This window comes from Tamandua tetradactyla, chromosome 17 (assembly GCF_023851605.1).
Source record: "Tamandua tetradactyla isolate mTamTet1 chromosome 17, mTamTet1.pri, whole genome shotgun sequence".
NCBI lineage: Eukaryota > Metazoa > Chordata > Mammalia > Pilosa > Myrmecophagidae > Tamandua > Tamandua tetradactyla.
The window spans coordinates 10,049,946-10,067,229 of NC_135343.1; the positions used below are offsets into that span (position 1 = coordinate 10,049,946).

General features: G+C 36.8%; 2 protein-coding genes across 5 annotated transcripts in view; one reads left to right on the forward strand and one right to left on the reverse strand.

Annotated features, from left to right (window-relative positions):
• DHX57 (DExH-box helicase 57) overlaps window positions 1-17,284 on the reverse strand; it is a 176,037-nt gene that overhangs the window by 98,091 nt on the left and 60,662 nt on the right. For 3 of the 4 annotated variants that reach the window (XM_077134032.1, XM_077134031.1, XM_077134029.1), the window contains exon 1: window positions 1,664-1,819. The gene's annotated coding sequence lies outside the window, so the exon portion shown is untranslated. Of the gene's footprint in view, window positions 1-1,663; window positions 1,820-3,754; window positions 3,817-17,284 lie in introns of those variants that run through there. The other variant, XM_077134030.1, reaches the window with a different exon arrangement.
• MORN2 (MORN repeat containing 2) lies at window positions 1,324-13,855 on the forward strand. The gene is made up of 6 exons (XM_077134722.1): window positions 1,324-1,497; window positions 1,607-1,994; window positions 5,163-5,213; window positions 5,597-5,703; window positions 6,897-7,033; window positions 13,619-13,855. The coding sequence occupies exons 1-6, from the start codon at window positions 1,324-1,326 to the stop codon at window positions 13,719-13,721; spliced, it is 960 nt and encodes a 319-aa protein (XP_076990837.1). The 3' UTR covers window positions 13,722-13,855.

Here is a 17,284-nt window from a genome sequence, read left to right on the forward strand (position 1 = left end):
TAGAGAGAGGATTCATACTACAAGATTTTTGCCTGAGTAAACAGGGTGAATAGTGGTCCGATGTAGTTAGAAGGGGCATGCTGAGGAGGAATAGATTGGGTGGAGGGGTGGAGAGGAACATCATGAGTTCAGATTGAACATGTTACAGAGTTTGAGATGCCTACCAGATATTCAAATGGATATGTCTAGAAAGTAGTTGGATATATGAGTCTACAGTTGAGGAAAGAAAAGATTCTTTCATTTAATCCTTCAACAACTTTGTAGGGTAAACAATATTTTCTATATTTTATTGATGAGGAAATCGAACACAGATAACTTATATAATTTGTCTAATGTCACAAACTATAAAAGTAGTGGAGTTGGGATTCGAATCAATTCCAATGACTTCAAAGTTGAGTCTTTCCACCATGTCTCCTCTTTACAATACACACAACTTATCAACTCAATCCAAAGTTGAAAGATAAAGCCCCACTTCCAACACATATTAAAAACACCTACATTACAAGTTTCCTACTCTAGTTCTCTAGAAAAGAACAGTATGAGACAGAAGTAAAATTACTGCAAGTTCTTTCGTAAAAACAGTAGCATGTATACACATACTTACAAAGACATAAGATCATTAAGAGCTTCAGGAGACCAAAGTAATGGGGCAAACTGAATTCTGTAAGGTTTAGTATCAATAATTACCCATAATTTCTAAAATTTAGGGGAAAAAAAGGAAAGGATATGCAAATCTACAAGTAGATCTTAGCTTCATCTAAAAAAACCACCCAGCCCCGGTAAGTTTATGTACTGGGAAATGCTGGTATAAAAGCGAGATACTGTACTCTGATTAAAAATAAAAAGAAAAGAGTGACTAGCTAACTAGATCAAGCCACAGCTAGCTTGCTTAAAGAGAGTATTAACAACTGTCTCATACCAACCCTGAACTTTACAACTTGATCTGAGATCAATTTTTTTTTCTTTTGTTTTTTGCTGGGATCAAAATTTTGAATGACGGCTTGCTGGTTGTGTTCACCAACTATCTAATGCCACTCGCCCTAGACATTTTCCATGGAATAGGAATTATGTTGCATAAATCACATGGGTGGACACCACTACTCTATTCCTCCAAGTCTGGGTCTTCCCAAGCTACCTTTCTTCATCATGAATATCGAAGTATGGTTCCCATAAGTAGTGAAAATAGACCACACGCTACTTCCCTCCCAGGTAAATCTCTGATTTACCCCGAAATACCAGTTCCGTTCAGATACCCGGAATGTGTACCTTTCGTCAAACATTTGCCGTCCCCAACTCTCTCCCCAAATAACCACTCAGTACGAGATGGAGACAGGGCAAAGGGTACCTGAGGCTTTCAAAACCAACCCTTTATCCCGTTCCGAGCCTGCATTCTCCTTCCCCGCCTCCAGTCTACGGGCAGGCGGCCACCGCTGCCGACCCCTACCTGGCCCCGCCCCAGCGGACAGGACTCTGCCCGTGCAGACTCACGGTTCCCAGGTAGAAAGGCTGGAATCCACCGGGCCGGGGTGCGCCCGGGACCCTAAGCCCTCCCGGAGCCGGGGGGCAGGCAGACTAGTCCGCACACAACCACCACCGTGACCCGCAGACCACGCATACGGACACACGTTCTTTTTCCCCGGACAAGGAAGCAAGTGGACCGTACCCCGTTCGCAGAGCTGCTTCCCGGGGACGACTGTCAGAAGGGTTCCCAGGGGTCAGGGGATGCCAGCCGGGCTCAGCCACCCTCTCGGATCTCAGCTGGAGGGGTTCGACTGCGGCCCGGCCGCAGAACACGGCGCCGGAGCCTTCTGATTGGCTCGGCCCCGGCACCTCTCATATTTGCTTCCGGGTGAGAGGTGCCCGGTTGCCTAGCAACCTAGTTGCACCTGGCGCCGCGCAGACCGGGTTGGCGCCACGTCCCCTACAGGCCGCAAAGCTGGCGGCCCGGGGAGAGTCGCCGAGTCCCGAAAGTCTGCCTAACACCCCTATGTCAAGTGAGTGCCCCTCTACCCTATGCTTTGAAAGAAGGGCGTCTTTAAGTAGAACTCGCGTAGAAAGAAGGCTCGGCCCTTGGAAACTACTGTTCGGGTGTGACATGTTTCCTGAGCTACACTGGGCCGGTGGGCCGGGGGCGGGGCCGGGGCCGGGGCCTGGGTGCGGCGATGGATAGATCCCCTGGGCTAGGAGACGGGAGACCTGGGTTCTCGCCCTGATCCTGCTGGTAATACGTTGTAATATTTTAGGCAAGTGCCAACCACTCTAGGCTTCGGCTTCCACTGTGGAGCCAGACCGTCTCTATCTTTTAAGGTTCCCTGTAACATAGCAGAGTTTCGCATGTGGAACTTCATAAGGACAATTGAAAACAGTTCAGTTTCTTGTATGATTACATTTAGTACTCTGCTTAAAACGCATTTAACGATTCCTTTCCAAGTGCCATTCATTCACTAGGCATTCAGCTCCTGCTAGAACTAAAGCACTGAGCTGGACGCCAGAATAAGAAAAGAGATATAACTGTAATTCCTGTTCTGAAGTGACAGAGGATCCGGGCACAAAAGCGTTACTTTTAACTAAGCCCTAAGTACTATATTCGGGATAAGGCCCAGAGTGCTGTGGGAATTCCATGAGGAGTCTGGGGGTGAGGGGAGATAAGAAAAAAAGCTTCATGGGAGAAGGGGGCCTGAGCTGAGGCTACAGGGAACCAATAGCTAATGTTTACAGAGTTTAAACGCTGGCTAAGTACTTTACATGGATTGGCTCATTTAATTTGCCTCATCTGAGATGAGGAGACAGACACTGAGAATTAAGTAATTTGTCCAAGTGGAAGGAAATGGTGGAGTCCATATTAATTTAGGTAGTCCAATGCCAGAGCTCTAACCTAAATTACTATGCTCTGTTTTGCCAACTCCTGAGGATGAATGATAGTTAACCAGGCAAAGAAGAGAAGAGTGTTTCAGGAAGAGAAAAGAGCATGGCACCTGTGGGGAACTATGAGCAGATTTGGTAATCTAGTTAGTATCATTTAACATTTAGAAAGAAGTTCTGTGTCTCTCCCCCCTTAGAATTTCTAATCTAAGACACAGAGTCACATGGCATTCTCTACATACTGCCTTCCCACTTAACTTTCACCCCAAACAAACGTTAGAAATTATTGAAGGAACATACCATGCTTATATTTGTCTAAGATTTAGTGTTAGTCGGTATCTACATTTAATCCCCAAGCAAAATCAGAACTCTGGCAAGTTTGCTTGCTAACCTTCAACCCACTTCCATATTGATATTACCTGAATTTTAGTTACTGATTCTATTTTAAAACATATTCTTAATAATAAATACCTAACATTAAATAGTTTCTCAAAAATAAAAATATGTATTTACTAATTTCTTTGTTCCTCAATTTTGTTTTTGTCTTCCTATTTTCTCCTCGTAGGAGGGCGTGTTCAGCTTGATAGTTGGGTTCGGGACAGAGTATTAGGTTCAAAGTAAATTTCCCTCATAAATGTAAAGACATCATGCCATGTTTTTTAGCATCCAGTGTTAGGCTTTTCAGTTTTTTGTTTGTCTGTTGCAACAGTTTTCAGACTTTTTGGTTTCGGGACCCTTTTACAAGTTTCTGGGATCCTAGGATGTTAGAGCGAACCTTAAGAGATAGAGACTACCTGGCCCCTTAGAGGAAACTGAAAACCGGAGACATAGCACTTGCCCAAGGTGTTAAAATAACATATTAATAGCAGAATCAGAGCAAGAATCCACTTACTATCTTTCTTTGTTTTCTGTTTCCTCCTCCTATCAAATCTGAGATTCCTCCCTTCACCTTACCTGTAAGAGACCATCAATAGATCATATATGCTATTCAAGAGAAATAAAAACATGTCCACACAAAAACTTATACACAGATGGCCATAGCAGCATTTTTCATAATAGTCAAAGAATGGAAATAACCAAAATGTCCATGAATAGGCGAATGGATAAACAAAATGTGTTATATTCATATAATAAACTATTATTCAGCTATAAAATGGAATAAGGTACAGATACATGCTACAGTATGGATGAACCTTGAAAACAGTGTGCTAAGTGAAAGAAGCCAATCACAAAAGGCCACTTATTATTCCCCAAAAAGTTAAATATAGAACTACCATATGATCAAGCAATTCCACTCCTAGTTATACACCCCAGAGAAGTGAAAATAGGTACTCAAAGACCAGTGGTCATAGCACTATAGCCAAAAGGTAAAAACAACCCAGATGTCCATCAACAGATAGATGGATAAACAAAGTGTTTATAATGGAATATTATTGATCTCAAAAAAAGAATGAAATTCTGATACATGCTATAAAATGGATGAAACTCAAGAACATCTGGTAAAGAAATAAGCCGAACACAAAAGGACAAATAATGTATGACTCCACTTACATAAAAAGTATCTGAAATAGGCAAATTCAGAGATGCAGAAAGTAGATTAGAGGTTAGTAGGGGCTGGGAGTAGATGAGAATGGGGAGCTGTTGTTTAAAGGGTAAAGAGTCTCTGTTCGGAGTTTTGAAAAGGTTTCATAATGGATGATGGTGATAGTGGCACAACATTGTGAATGTAATTAATGCCACTAAATTTCACTATTAAAAATGGTTAATTATGTCAAATGTCATGTTATATGCATTTTTACCACACAAAAAAAGCCTCCCAAAAAGCCACATATTTTATGATTAAACTTAAATATAAAATGCCCAAAATAGGCATAGTCATAGAGACAGAAAATAGATTAGTGTTGCCATTGACTGGGCGTGGGGTGCAGTGGGGGAGGATAGGAGTGACTGTTAATAGGTACAGGGTTTCCTTTGGGGGCAGTGAAACATTCTAAAATTAGATTGTGGAATGGTTACATAATTCTGTAAATACACTAAAAAATATTCAGTTGTACATTTTTAAAGGATGAACTTTTGGTATGCAAATTATATCTTAAAGCTGTGAGAATAAACAAACACAAATAGGTTATCTAGGCAAAATTATTTATTCCCCCAAAAACCTATATTAGATGATGGAAATGCCAAGTAATCATAATATGCTTGTGATAATATGAAATTAGTCTATTTGAATAGTGCTTAAATCATGTTAGCATATAAAAATATTTCAACTTACGTGACTTTTCTTAAATCTTTTGAAACAGCTTCAGAAGTATATAAAATAAGCTTTATATTTCCAAATGGAGACAAGTATGGTAAGAATACATTTCATTTATTTTTTTTATATAGACTGCAGTTAAGAGTAAAACAAATGGGTGGTCACATTTTATAAAACTACTGTTGGGATATTATCTCATCAAATAAAATATCTCAGAAAAACTAAGTTAATAGATGAACAGATTTTAAATCTAAACTCCAAAACTGAATCTAGACAAAGTATACCTTGGAAACCTATAAAATCTGTCAATCTTCCTAGTCCTTGGGTCTCAACAGGACTTCTGTTGGTCTAACTTGTTTCAGTGCTAGGAGCCAAAAAGAGCCAGTGGGGTACTGTTGTGATTAGGCCTGGATATAAAGACTTCATTATTTTGCCAAACAGGTTCTCATTTCTAATCTTCGGTTTTTCTCTCTTGTTTAGATGGTGACTGCACAAGAACATCTTCTGGAATCTTTGAGAGAAATGGAGTAGGGATTCATACCACTCCTAATGGGATTATCTACACAGGAAGTTGGAAAAATGATAAGGTATTATTTTTGGTTTTATTACTGACAATGGATAAGCAACCCTTATTGGTTAAATGGCTCCAGACATTTCACTGCTGATCAAAAACATATATAATGAGTAGGTTATATTTATTTATTATATTATCTATGTATTATGTTAAATAAAAGTGATAATGTTTAACATATATGACTATTAAACTCATGCAGAGGCCTTATCATCATCATCCTTCTCCTCTCGTATTCATTGAGTAAAGTTAAACCATAACATAATTTTCTCATTTAATCCTCAATATCAGCCTCATGAGGTAGCTATCATTAATACCCCTATTTTACAGTTAGACCCAGATTTTTGCCCAAAGTCTTAGTTTGCCAGTGCTGCTTTGTCAATTGTAACTTACTTGTTGGCTTAAACAATAAGAATTTATTGTCTCATGGTTTTTGGAGGCTACAAGTCCAAAATCAAGGTCTCAACAAGCCATGCTTTCTCCTGGTATATGAGCATTCTGGTGCTGGCTTGTCACAATTCTTGGATTCCATTGGCTTGCATCTTTGCCTCCATCACATGGCTTGTCCTTCTGCCTTCTACTTCTCTTGGCCAATCATCTGTGTTTCTGCCTAGATTTCCTCTCATTGTAAGGAATCCAGTTATATGGATTAAGGCCCGGCCTGACTCAATTTGAAGATCCTATTCTCAGATAAGCCTACACCTTAACTAATAATACAGTTCAGAGGTCCTCTTTACAGATGGGTTCACACTACAGGAATGTGGATTGAGACTTGAACATGTCTTTTGTGGAAGACATTACCAGTCCCCATCTAGTAAATCTGTAAGTTTATCACCCAATAAGTGAGTGATGAAATGAAAATGTGTACTGGGCTGCTTAAATCCGAATTTGTGTTTCCAACAACTCTCTTATACTTCTAACTAACCTGGTTGCCTTTCAAGATTTTTGATACATTCATAGTTCCTTGAGGACCCTCTTATCATCTTATAGATCCCCTAGATGTTCACATGCCCTTGATTGAGAAAATTTGATGTAGTAGGATTCACAGATAGAGATGAAAAATAGTGATAAAATGTTTTATATTTATGGAAATAAAGCACGATACAGTAGTAGTTTAAGTGGCTGATAGACTTATATGGGAATATTTTTAAAGATTCTAGGGAAACTATGAGAATTATTTACTGAGGTCATTTCCTTTGCTCCAAACAGATGAATGGTTTTGGAAGACTTGAACATTTTTCAGGAGCAGTATATGAAGGACATTTTAAGGACAATATGTTTCATGGATTGGGGACTTATATATTCCCAAATGGGGCAAAGTACACTGGAAATTTTAATGAAAATAGGTAAGCTTAAATAAAGTCATTGTGTGTCTAAAAGATTCTTTTCAGGCATCCTTGCTTAATTACTATATTTATTTAATGCTAAATATTCTTTTGTATGTTTATAATTAGTATCTAAGAATCTTTGGCTTATTTTGGGTAGAAAAAAGTATTAAAAGAGAGACCATTATAAGCTTCCAAAAAGAAATACCTTTTTCAGTTGTCATTCATTAAGCTTTTCATTTATTTCCTCTTGACTTCTGTATTCCTATAGGACTTTTTGCACTCAACTTGAGATACATTCATTATTCTGCTTTCTGTTTTTTATTATTTTCTCTCTCTCCCATTTAAGTCTTGTTCTTCTTTTAGGTGTACAGTCAAAGGACCCAGATCTTCTAGTAAAATAGAGTCAATTCTGTTTTTCTTACCTAGCATATAAGAGCTCTGTGCTATGAAAACTAATTGAGAAAGGCAGACAAGCCTTCTAAGAAAGATTTAAAGAAGTAGTGAGGGACATCTGGGTAAAGAAGACAAATTGAACACACACAGATCTACTATTGCTTTCCCCTGACATCCATCAAAACAACAGTAAAGGAATCTCTGCTACATTTTTATTTTGAAAATAAAGGTTGAAAATACAGGTTAGAAAGAAAGAAGTAAAATTGTATTTGTTGACAATATTATCATGTATGTAGAAAATTAGGACTCTATGAAAAATGCTACTAGTTTACCAAGGTGGCAACATATAAAGCCATTATATAAAAACAATTTGTATTTCTATATAGCAACAAACAATTGGATATTTGAAATTTAAAAATCAGTACCATTTTTAATGGCATAAAGAATATGAACTACCTAGGGATAACTTTGACAAAAGATGTAGAAGACCTGTACACTGAAAACTACAAAACATTTCTAAGATAAATTTAAGATTTAAATGGAAAGTTAGGCTATGTTCGTGAATTGGAAGACTCAATATAGTTAAGATGCTATTCTCCCCAAATTGATCAATAAACTAAATGCAATCATGTTCAAAATGCCAGCAATTTTTTTATATAAACTGACGAGTTGATTCTAAGATTTATATGAAAGTACAAAAAACCTAGAATGGCCAAAACAACTTTGAAAAAGAATAAAATTTTGTGGACTTACATCACCTGATTTCAAGACTGATTATACAGTTATACCACAATTTGGTTTTGGCATAAAGATAGCCAAATAAACAGAATAGAGAATCCAGAAATAGGCACCTACAAATATGGTCAATTGATTTTGGACAAAGGTACCAAAGCAATTCAATGGGGAAAAAGGTAATCTTTTCAACAAATAGTGCTAGAACAATTGGGTGGCCATGGACAAAAAGGTGAACTTTTACCCTTATTTCACATCATATACAAAAGTTAACTTGAAATGGATCATAAATCTAAATGTGAAAGCTAAAACTAAAAATTGTCCAAAAGCAAACATAGGAGAAGATCTTACTGACCATGCTGGGTTTGGCAAAGATTTCTTAAATAGCATCTAAAAAAATCATGAACTCAAAAAGAAAAAAATCAGTAAATTAGACTGCATAAAAAGAAAAATAATGTTTGCTGTTCTTAAGACTGTTAGAAAAATGAAAGCACAATCCATAGACTGGGAGACAATATTTGCAAAACATATGCCTAACAAAGGACTTGTATCTAGTATATAGAAACCCTTTTTTTTTTTTTTCACATGGGTAGGCACTGGGAATTGAACCCGGGTCTCTGACATGGCAGGCAAGAACTCTGCCTGCTGAGCCACCTGTGGCCTGCCCCATGTATCTAGTATATATGAAAAATGCTTACCACTTAATAAAAAGACAAACTACCCAATTAAAAAAATGGGCAAAAGGTATGAACAGATACTTCACCAAATAAATTTTGGGGATGGCATATAAACTCATGAAAAGATACTAAACATTATTAGTAATTAGGAAAAGGCAAATTAAAGCTACAATGAGTTATCTCTACACACCCTCTAGAATGGCTAAAATTACAGAAACTGACAATCCCAAGGATATGGAACAACTAGAACTCTCATACACATGTTGGTGGGAATTGAAAATTGTACAAACACTTTGGAAAACAGTTTGGCAGTTTCTTGAAAAATTAAACAAACCCCTAATCATTTGCACCAGCCATTTTACTCCCCCACAACTTTATTTTGAAAATTTTAAACCTGCAAAAATGTTGAAAGAATAAAACATTGAATACCCATATATTCTTCACCTAGTGTGGTAGATTGAATAGTGCACCCCAATTTAGACATGTTCTTAATCTGCATTCCTGTGGGTGTGAACCCACTGTAAATAGGATCATTTGAAGATGTTATTTTAGTTGGAGTATGGCCCAGTAGAATGAGGGTGGCCTTAGTCTGGATTACTCGGAGTCCTTTGTAAGTAGAGGAAATTCAGACAGAGAAAGCCATGAGGAGGAGCTGGAACCAGAAGAGAAAGGAGAGGGTATCACTATGTGATATGAGGCAGGGATACAAGCCAAGGAACCCCCAAAATTGATGGCAGCCAGCACCAGAAAATTACAGACTGTAGAGAGAAGACATGACATTGCTGATGCCTCAGTTTTTACTCCTCTTGGCCTCAAACCGTGAGCCAATAAATTCCCATTGTTTAAGCCAACCTGTTGTGTGGTATTTGTCATAGCAGCCTGGCAAAATGAGACACCTAGATTCATCAATATTAATATTTTGCCACATTTGCTTTATATACATTTTTGTTGTTGTTGGACCATTTGAAAATAAACTGAAGACATCATGTTATCTCACCCCTAAATACTTAAGCTTGCATCTTCTAAGAATAAGGACATTCACTTACATAATTCCAATAGTGTTTATTTCTAATAAATTTAGCATTAATTCAATAATATGTCATATGTAGCTTTTATTCAGACTTCCCCAATTGTCCCCAAAGTTTAATAGCTATTTTTAAAATCCTGCATCCACTCAAGCCTCATAATCTCATTGAAGTTAATTGTATATGTCATTAGTCTTTTAAAATAGAGAAGTTCTCTATCTTTTCTTTTCTTTGTAACACTGACTTTTTTTTTTTTTTTTTTTTTTTTTTAGTCCAGGCAAATCATCTTGTAGAATGCCACAAATTCTGGATTTTTGTGATTGTTTACTCATCAGTAGTTCAGGTTAAACATTTTTGGCAAGAATACCATATATATGGGTGGTGGCATGCACTTCCATCATATCAGGAGACATAAAATATTAGGTTTTCTTAAAACTAGCATTACTAAGTTTGGTTGCCTGGTTCAGGTGGTGACAATCAGTCTCTCCAATATAAAGGTACATTTTTCCCTAGGTAATTACCAGACAATCTGCTGGGTGATACCTTGAAGCCAGGTGAATATCCTGTTTCCCAACAACCTTTCTCCCAGTTGTTTTAACAAAATCGATGATAATTGCTTGTATTAATCATTACATTGGCATTGCAAGTTGTTAATTTTCTAATCTAATCATTCTCAAAGAATTCCTATCCCCAGAGAGATATAAAGAAATTTTAACCAATAAATAAAGACATGATACTATAAAAAGGATCTTTTGGAAATTAAAATTTTAGCAAAAATGAAAAACTCGGTGAAAGTAAAGGTAGCCTCCCCAAAAGAAAAACAAAGGAAAGAAGAGATGTAAAATAGGAGAAAAAAGGTAAAAAAAATTACAGAATCAGATGAGAAGAGGCAATAGCTGAAATAATAAGAATTCCAAAAAGAATAAACAAAAAGTACAAAGGAGAAGATGTCATCACTAAAAGAAAAAAAAAAAAAAAAAACAGAAACCCAGATCTGAAGGACATGAGTTTTTATATTGAAAATGCCAAATGCACAGAACATTAGATGACAATAGACCTATATAGCAAAGCACATCATTTTGAAATATCAGAACACTGTGGTGAGGGAAAAAATTCTAAAAACTTCCAGAGAAAAAAATTAGGCAGCAGATCAAAGGTTAAGAATCAGAAATACTTCAGATTTCTGAAAAGCAATACTAGAAGTGAGAAGACAAAAAAAAAATAAAAGTCAAAATCTGAGGGGGAATTATTTCAGAATTCTATACTTGGCCAAACTATCTATCTTTGAGGGTAGAAGAAAATATTTTCGTAAGTGTAAGGCCTGAAAATTATGTCTCCTGAGCAAACTATTGAAGGGAATATTCTACCAAAAGAAAAGAGTAAACAGAGAAACTAGATACTGTAGGACCAGAGATTCAGCACAAGAGGGAGGCAAAGAGAATCCCCAACATAAGGCAAAGAAAAATTCTTATAAACCAAGATTAAAGAGCAGATTAGGGGAAGGAAAAAAAACCACACAATACTAGCCAGTTTCCTTTGGAGTTACACACAGCCACAATACTGGCTTCTGGCAGGTGGAATGGGGGCGAGATAAATCTTCAAGGCATCAGGCGCACCCTTCAGGAGCCGTCCTACCTCTTCTGAATATACTAGACCGGTAACTAGGGTTAAATCTCAGCACCATCTGCTGATGACTTGCTGGGTCTGGTGAGGGAGGAAAGAGACTGTACACCTGGTGCACTGCAAGAACTAGCTGGAATGACTGGCAAGAGCAAAGGAAGTACACCCAGGATTAGATTTTAAGGGTGTTTGATGAGGGGGCTGGAGCGTCAGGGTAGACAAGCAAGAATTCATTGGCCCTTAGGAAACAGGAATTAACACCTTAACCAGAACCTCCAGGGATGGGACAAACGAAAATACATTTCTTAAAAAGCAGGTCAGAAGGCTCCAGAAGAGACTTTTTCAGGAAGGTGAATTTGATTTTTTGATAAGTCTGAATGTCTAGGGAGAAGACTTAGACAATTAGGGAAGAGTTTGGAGTTGAATTAATAATAAGTACACAGAAAACTGAACAAATGAAAGAAGATATTTAACTTAGGGAAAAGAAGAAGTTATGTAGGAAAAAATTTTAAGTAGTTTACTACAGGATACAGATGTAAATCACATTCATATAGTCATAATAATAAAGGAGTTGAATATTGATCTGGTTCCAAATGTAAACTGTATTGAGAGGATGGTAATAATGTGAAGGGTACTTAAAGTTGAAAAATTAAACATTAGCAATATTAACGTTTCATCCAGAGAAAAAGGAGTAAATATCAGTTAAAAGAGGTGAAAGTGATTGTCTTCAATGGAAAAATGTGGGGTAGGAGCCTGGAGACTGTTTTTCTTAACACAACTATTTGATTCTTTTAAACTAAGTACATACATAACTTGGATAAAAATAAAAAACTACAAATGAGGAAATAAAGAAGTAGTGAGGATAAAATAAAACAAACATTCTTGGAATTGGTAATCATAAGGCCCTAAACAGTTATTCTCCAACATTGAATAAGTTAATTAGTCTTTTGTTTTTTTGTGTGTTTTGGTATGCTGTATGGCAGGATCACATTTCATTATTTTTCTGTGCGAGATATTTGTTATTGCAGCACCATTTGTTTAATTTTTGTTTGTTTTTGCTTTGTTTTTGGGGGAAGTGAATGGACTAGGATTAATTAGTTTTTATCAAAATATAATGAAAGGAGCATTCTTACATACTAGCAACTTATTTTGCATGCTCTTGTGTATACATAAGAATAGAAATGGAAAGTTATTGCAATTATTGTGTAAATTTAGGCCAAAAGTTGCTCTCACTTGAAATATCTTTATAAACATTTTAACAAGTAGTCTTGGGGATAATTTCAAAGTTGTTTATGTCATTTTGATTTGACACGTGTATGTATTTTTAGTAGAATAATTTTAAAATATATAAACAAAATTGGCTACTATTCAAATTGTAGAAGTATGCCCACTGTAGTTCTTTCTAAGTATAAGGTTGTAGGAAAAATAGAAGTAAAAAAAAATATATGATCACAGCTTTTCAAATTTAATCTTTACACTGAATGCCCATGCAATCTTATCTAGAGCTTTATGTTCATTTATAAAATATCCCTTTATCATTTTCAGAATTGAAATTACAACCTCATCTCTACGAAGGGGTTGATGTGAACATAGTTTGAGTAAGGCAGTAAAGTATCATTCTAATTTATTCGAATCCAAGTTGGTGACTATAGCACAAAAATTTTCCACTGATGTTATTAAAAGGCGAAAAATCTAACATATGAGATAAAGTTCTATTTACAGGCAGTGCATATTTACCATTCCAAAGAGCCCAAGAAAATAGGGATCATGTTTGTCTTGTTCTCTGTTCTATACCCAGAAGAGAGCATAGCATCTTTTACATAACTGAAGGTCAATAAATATCTGTTGAATAAATTAATGAACAAACGACTTGACTCAGATATAAAAGGAAATATAAACATTTCCTTTTTTTAATTGATTGTCTTGGTCTTGTATGAACTCAGTTCATATAATCCTAAAGTCTTGGACACCTAAATTTGTGCAATGGCAAAGTTTGTTTGGAATAGTAATGTTTTTTGTGGGATATGAAAGCAAGGTGCTTGGTTTTAAGTTAAAGTTTGAGAGTGGAAAAATATAGGATATCATCTGCTAGAGAATCTTATAACTGTAAATTCTTGGCCTTGGTTAATAAATTTTTTTTTTTTTAACTATTGTAGGGTGGAAGGTGAAGGAAAGTATACTGATATCCAAGGACTAGAATGGAGTGGTAACTTTCATTTCACAGCCGCTCCAGGCCTGAGACTAAAGCTACACATGTAGGTGTTCTGTATTGAAGTTGTAACGTGATACTTGAAGCTTTTGGTTGTAAGGAAAGCAACTAAATCTATCATCTGAAATGACTTCGTGCAGTACCTCTGTATTTTAAGTTTGCCAATAAAACAATCACTCATTTATATCTTTTAATCTCTAAGTTTATTTTGAAATTAGTTTAAAATAAAGTTTGTTATTCAATTGAAAATTAGCTCATTTTAATAAACATAGCAGAATTATCCAGATATTTGCAAAAGATTTACAATCCTATGCCTCAGTTTTTATCATCTTTAAAAAGTACATCTGTACATCGAAGTCACTGTTTTAGTTTCCTGAACTGTTCAAGCAAATTCCATGAAATGGTTTGGGTTAAACAATGAGAATTTATTCACTCATGGTTTGAAGCTGGAAAAAAGTTCAGTTAAGGTATCATCAAGGTGGTGCTCTCTTTCCAAAGACTGGTGTTCTGGCTCTGGCTGCTTGTGATCCTTGGGCCTTAGCATCTCTGTCAAATGACAATACACATGGTGGCCTCTCCTTGCTTCTCTATTCTCTTGTGGGTACCATTGAATTAAAGCTTCTCTCTGTTCTCTCTGCGGCTTTCTCTCTGTCTTAATTCCACTCTGCTTATAAGGATTCCAGTAAGGGGGGAAAGAAGTATAACAAATAAGGTATCAGTGGCTGAGAAAGTTTACCAATAGAGTCGAGAGGCTACTCTGGAGGTCATTCTTATGCAAGCTATGATAGGTAGACAATACATTTCAAAGTACTTTACAACAATTAGTTGCAGAACAGATTTCAGAGTTTGGTATGGGTGACAATGCCACAATTTTAGTTCAGTTTTTTTTTTTTCTAGCTGCTCTAAGGCACTAGAGGCTAAAAGAAATATCTGTATAATGATGCAGCACTCATACTGATTTGTTAAACCCTATCTTCTCTGTATAACTCCACCATCACATTTGATCTTTCTTCCACTTTTTAGGTGTATTTTGGCTATACCCATTCTAACATTTTCATGTTAGAAGGGGCTGTTGATAATATGGGATAGGGAGATGGAACTAATTGATGTTCTGGAAGGGCTAGCCTTCTGCATTTCAGGACTTGTCTGGTCCAGGGACTCATCTGGAGGTTGTAGGTTTTAGAGAGTTACCCTAGTGAATGGAGCCTTTGTAGAATCTTATATAATGCCCTAGATATTCTTTAGGATTGGCAGGAATGGTTTTGGCTGGCAAGTTATGATAAGTAGAAATATCTAACTGAAGCATGCATAAGAGTGACCTCCAGTGTACCCTCTTGACTCTATTTGAACTCTTTCAGCCACTGATAGCTTATTTGTTATACTTCTTTTCCCCCTTTTGGTCAGGATGGCATTCTTGATCCCATGGTGCCAGGGCCAGGCTCATCCCTGGGGGTCATCTCCCATGCTGCCAGGAAGATTTTCATCCCTGGATGTCATGTCCCATGTAGGGGGGAGGGCAATGGTTTCACTTGCAGAGCTGGGCTTAGAGAGAGAAAGGCCATATCTGAGCAACAAAAGAGGTCCTCCGGAGGTGACTCTTAGGCATATCTAAAGGTAGGCTAAGCTTCTCCGCTACATATGTAAGCTTCACAAGAGCAAGCCTCAAGATCAAGGGCTTGACCTATTGATTTGGGTGTCCCTAATGTTTGGCACAGTATCTGGGGGTTTCCTGGTAGTAAAGTTTAATCATTCCATAATTTTTCTCCCATCCCTCAAGAGACTTTGCCAATACTTTTTTATTATCTGCTTAATGTACTCTGGAATGTATCCAGGCATTACATTAAGCTATACAGGAATAAAGGCTCTCATTCTTACTCTGGGCTCCCTGTGTTTTGGATTGTTTAAATGATCTATTCAGACACGTTGAGTTAGATTATGTGCTACAGAAAACCTAGGTTCTGGATATAATGAAACTTTCTTCCTTTGGTCTCAAAGAGTAGGTAAAGTTCTAAAGTACAGATAGTTTCTTCCTTACCCCTGTATCCTGAATTACCTTAATCCCAACCTGATCGGCTTCATTCTTATTTCTAAATACCAGGTTATACATATATAAAATAGCCCCTCAAAATCCAGAAATAATTACCACTCCAGACTAAATGTGACTGCTATAAGAGCTTACAATCTAGGCCCCAATTTTCTTAGAAGTATTTTCTAAATAAAATCATACAATATTTACTCTTTTGTTTCTGACTTATTTTGCCTCATCAAATGTCCCACGAGATCCATTCACATTGTTGCCTGCCTCACAACTTCATTCCTTTTTGTGGCAGCACCATGTTTAATCATATGTTTACACCATCATTCACCAATCTACTTCTCAGTTAGTGCATCTTTCAGCCACCTCTACCTACTGGGCCTTATGTATAATGCCCAAAGTCAACAATCCATCAGCGCTCTCAGTTTTAGATAATTTCATTGTTCCCGAGAGAAAGATAGCCAATAAACACAACGCTTTTGACAAATAAAAAAAAAAGGATTAAGACCCATCCTGATTGAGGTGGGACACACCATAACTGAGGTAACATCAAAGGTATACAAGGGTACATGTATGTCTGTGACAGTCTATCTGGTGGCAGCCTGAAAAACTGAACCAGGACATTTATCTCTAACCCATCCTAGAAGAACTTGCCCTGCATGCAGAAATAGCTTGTAGACAGCTAAAACAGGTTAAGAAATAATCAAATAAAAGTGGCCTGGGACAAAGAACTTTTGGCTTCAAAACATACCATAAAGAATTCAGGAGGGTGGGAAAGTTCATTTCATAGGGAGAAGAAGGGGCATGCGGATCCCTGTAAACAGGGAAATTCCTAAGGCCATGAGCACATGCATAGGACAAGACAAATGCTCAAGAAACAATGGAGAGGACCCAGCATTTTTGCCTTGCACTGTTCTTTTTGACTAAGCTCTGAAGGACAGCAGCAGCCAACACAAGGCCACTGTGAAAAGACTGTGGTATTTCTTAGTATTGGTTAGTTTGTTTTTGTCAGTTCCTGGCATTCAAGGAAATCTCTGTCATCTCACTAACTAGATACAAATGTAAGGAACAGACAACTCAGGGATTATATCCCAGAATAAACATTTTAAAATATTAACATGTACAGTGTAGAGCAAAAGATTACCAAAGAAACAGGAAATGATGGTTCATCCAAAGGAACAAGATAAAACATCAGAAATTATCAGCAAAGAAAAACAGACTTTGAACATATGAAAGAAAGGCTTTTAAAAAATGATCTTAATATGCTCAAAGAGCTAAAGGAATGTATGAAGAAAGAACTAAAAAAAAATCAGGAAAACAATATATGAACAAAATGAGAATATCCATACAGAAGTAGAAAGTATAAAATGGAACCAAGAAAAGCTGAAGACTACAATAACTGAAATAACTTTGGATGGATTATATGGTATAACATGGCATTTTTTAAAAGTTCCCTAGAAGGATTCAGTAGCAGATTGGAACTGGCAGAAATAAAAATCAGTGAAGTCAAACATAAGACAGTTGAAATGATTCAGGCTGAGGAGCAGAAAGGAAAAAGAATGAAGAAAAGTGAACAGA

Bases quoted from the DNA above. Each gene is read 5' to 3' on its own strand.
- MORN2 (XM_077134722.1), top strand. From the start codon at position 1,324: ATGGAGACAGGGCAAAGGGTACCTGAGGCTTTCAAAACCAACCCTTTA. The intron at 5,214-5,596 runs GTAAGAATACAT...TCTCTTGTTTAG, and splicing joins TCCAAATGGAGACAAGTATG to ATGGTGACTGCACAAGAACA. The intron at 7,034-13,618 runs GTAAGCTTAAAT...TAACTATTGTAG, and splicing joins GGAAATTTTAATGAAAATAG to GGTGGAAGGTGAAGGAAAGT.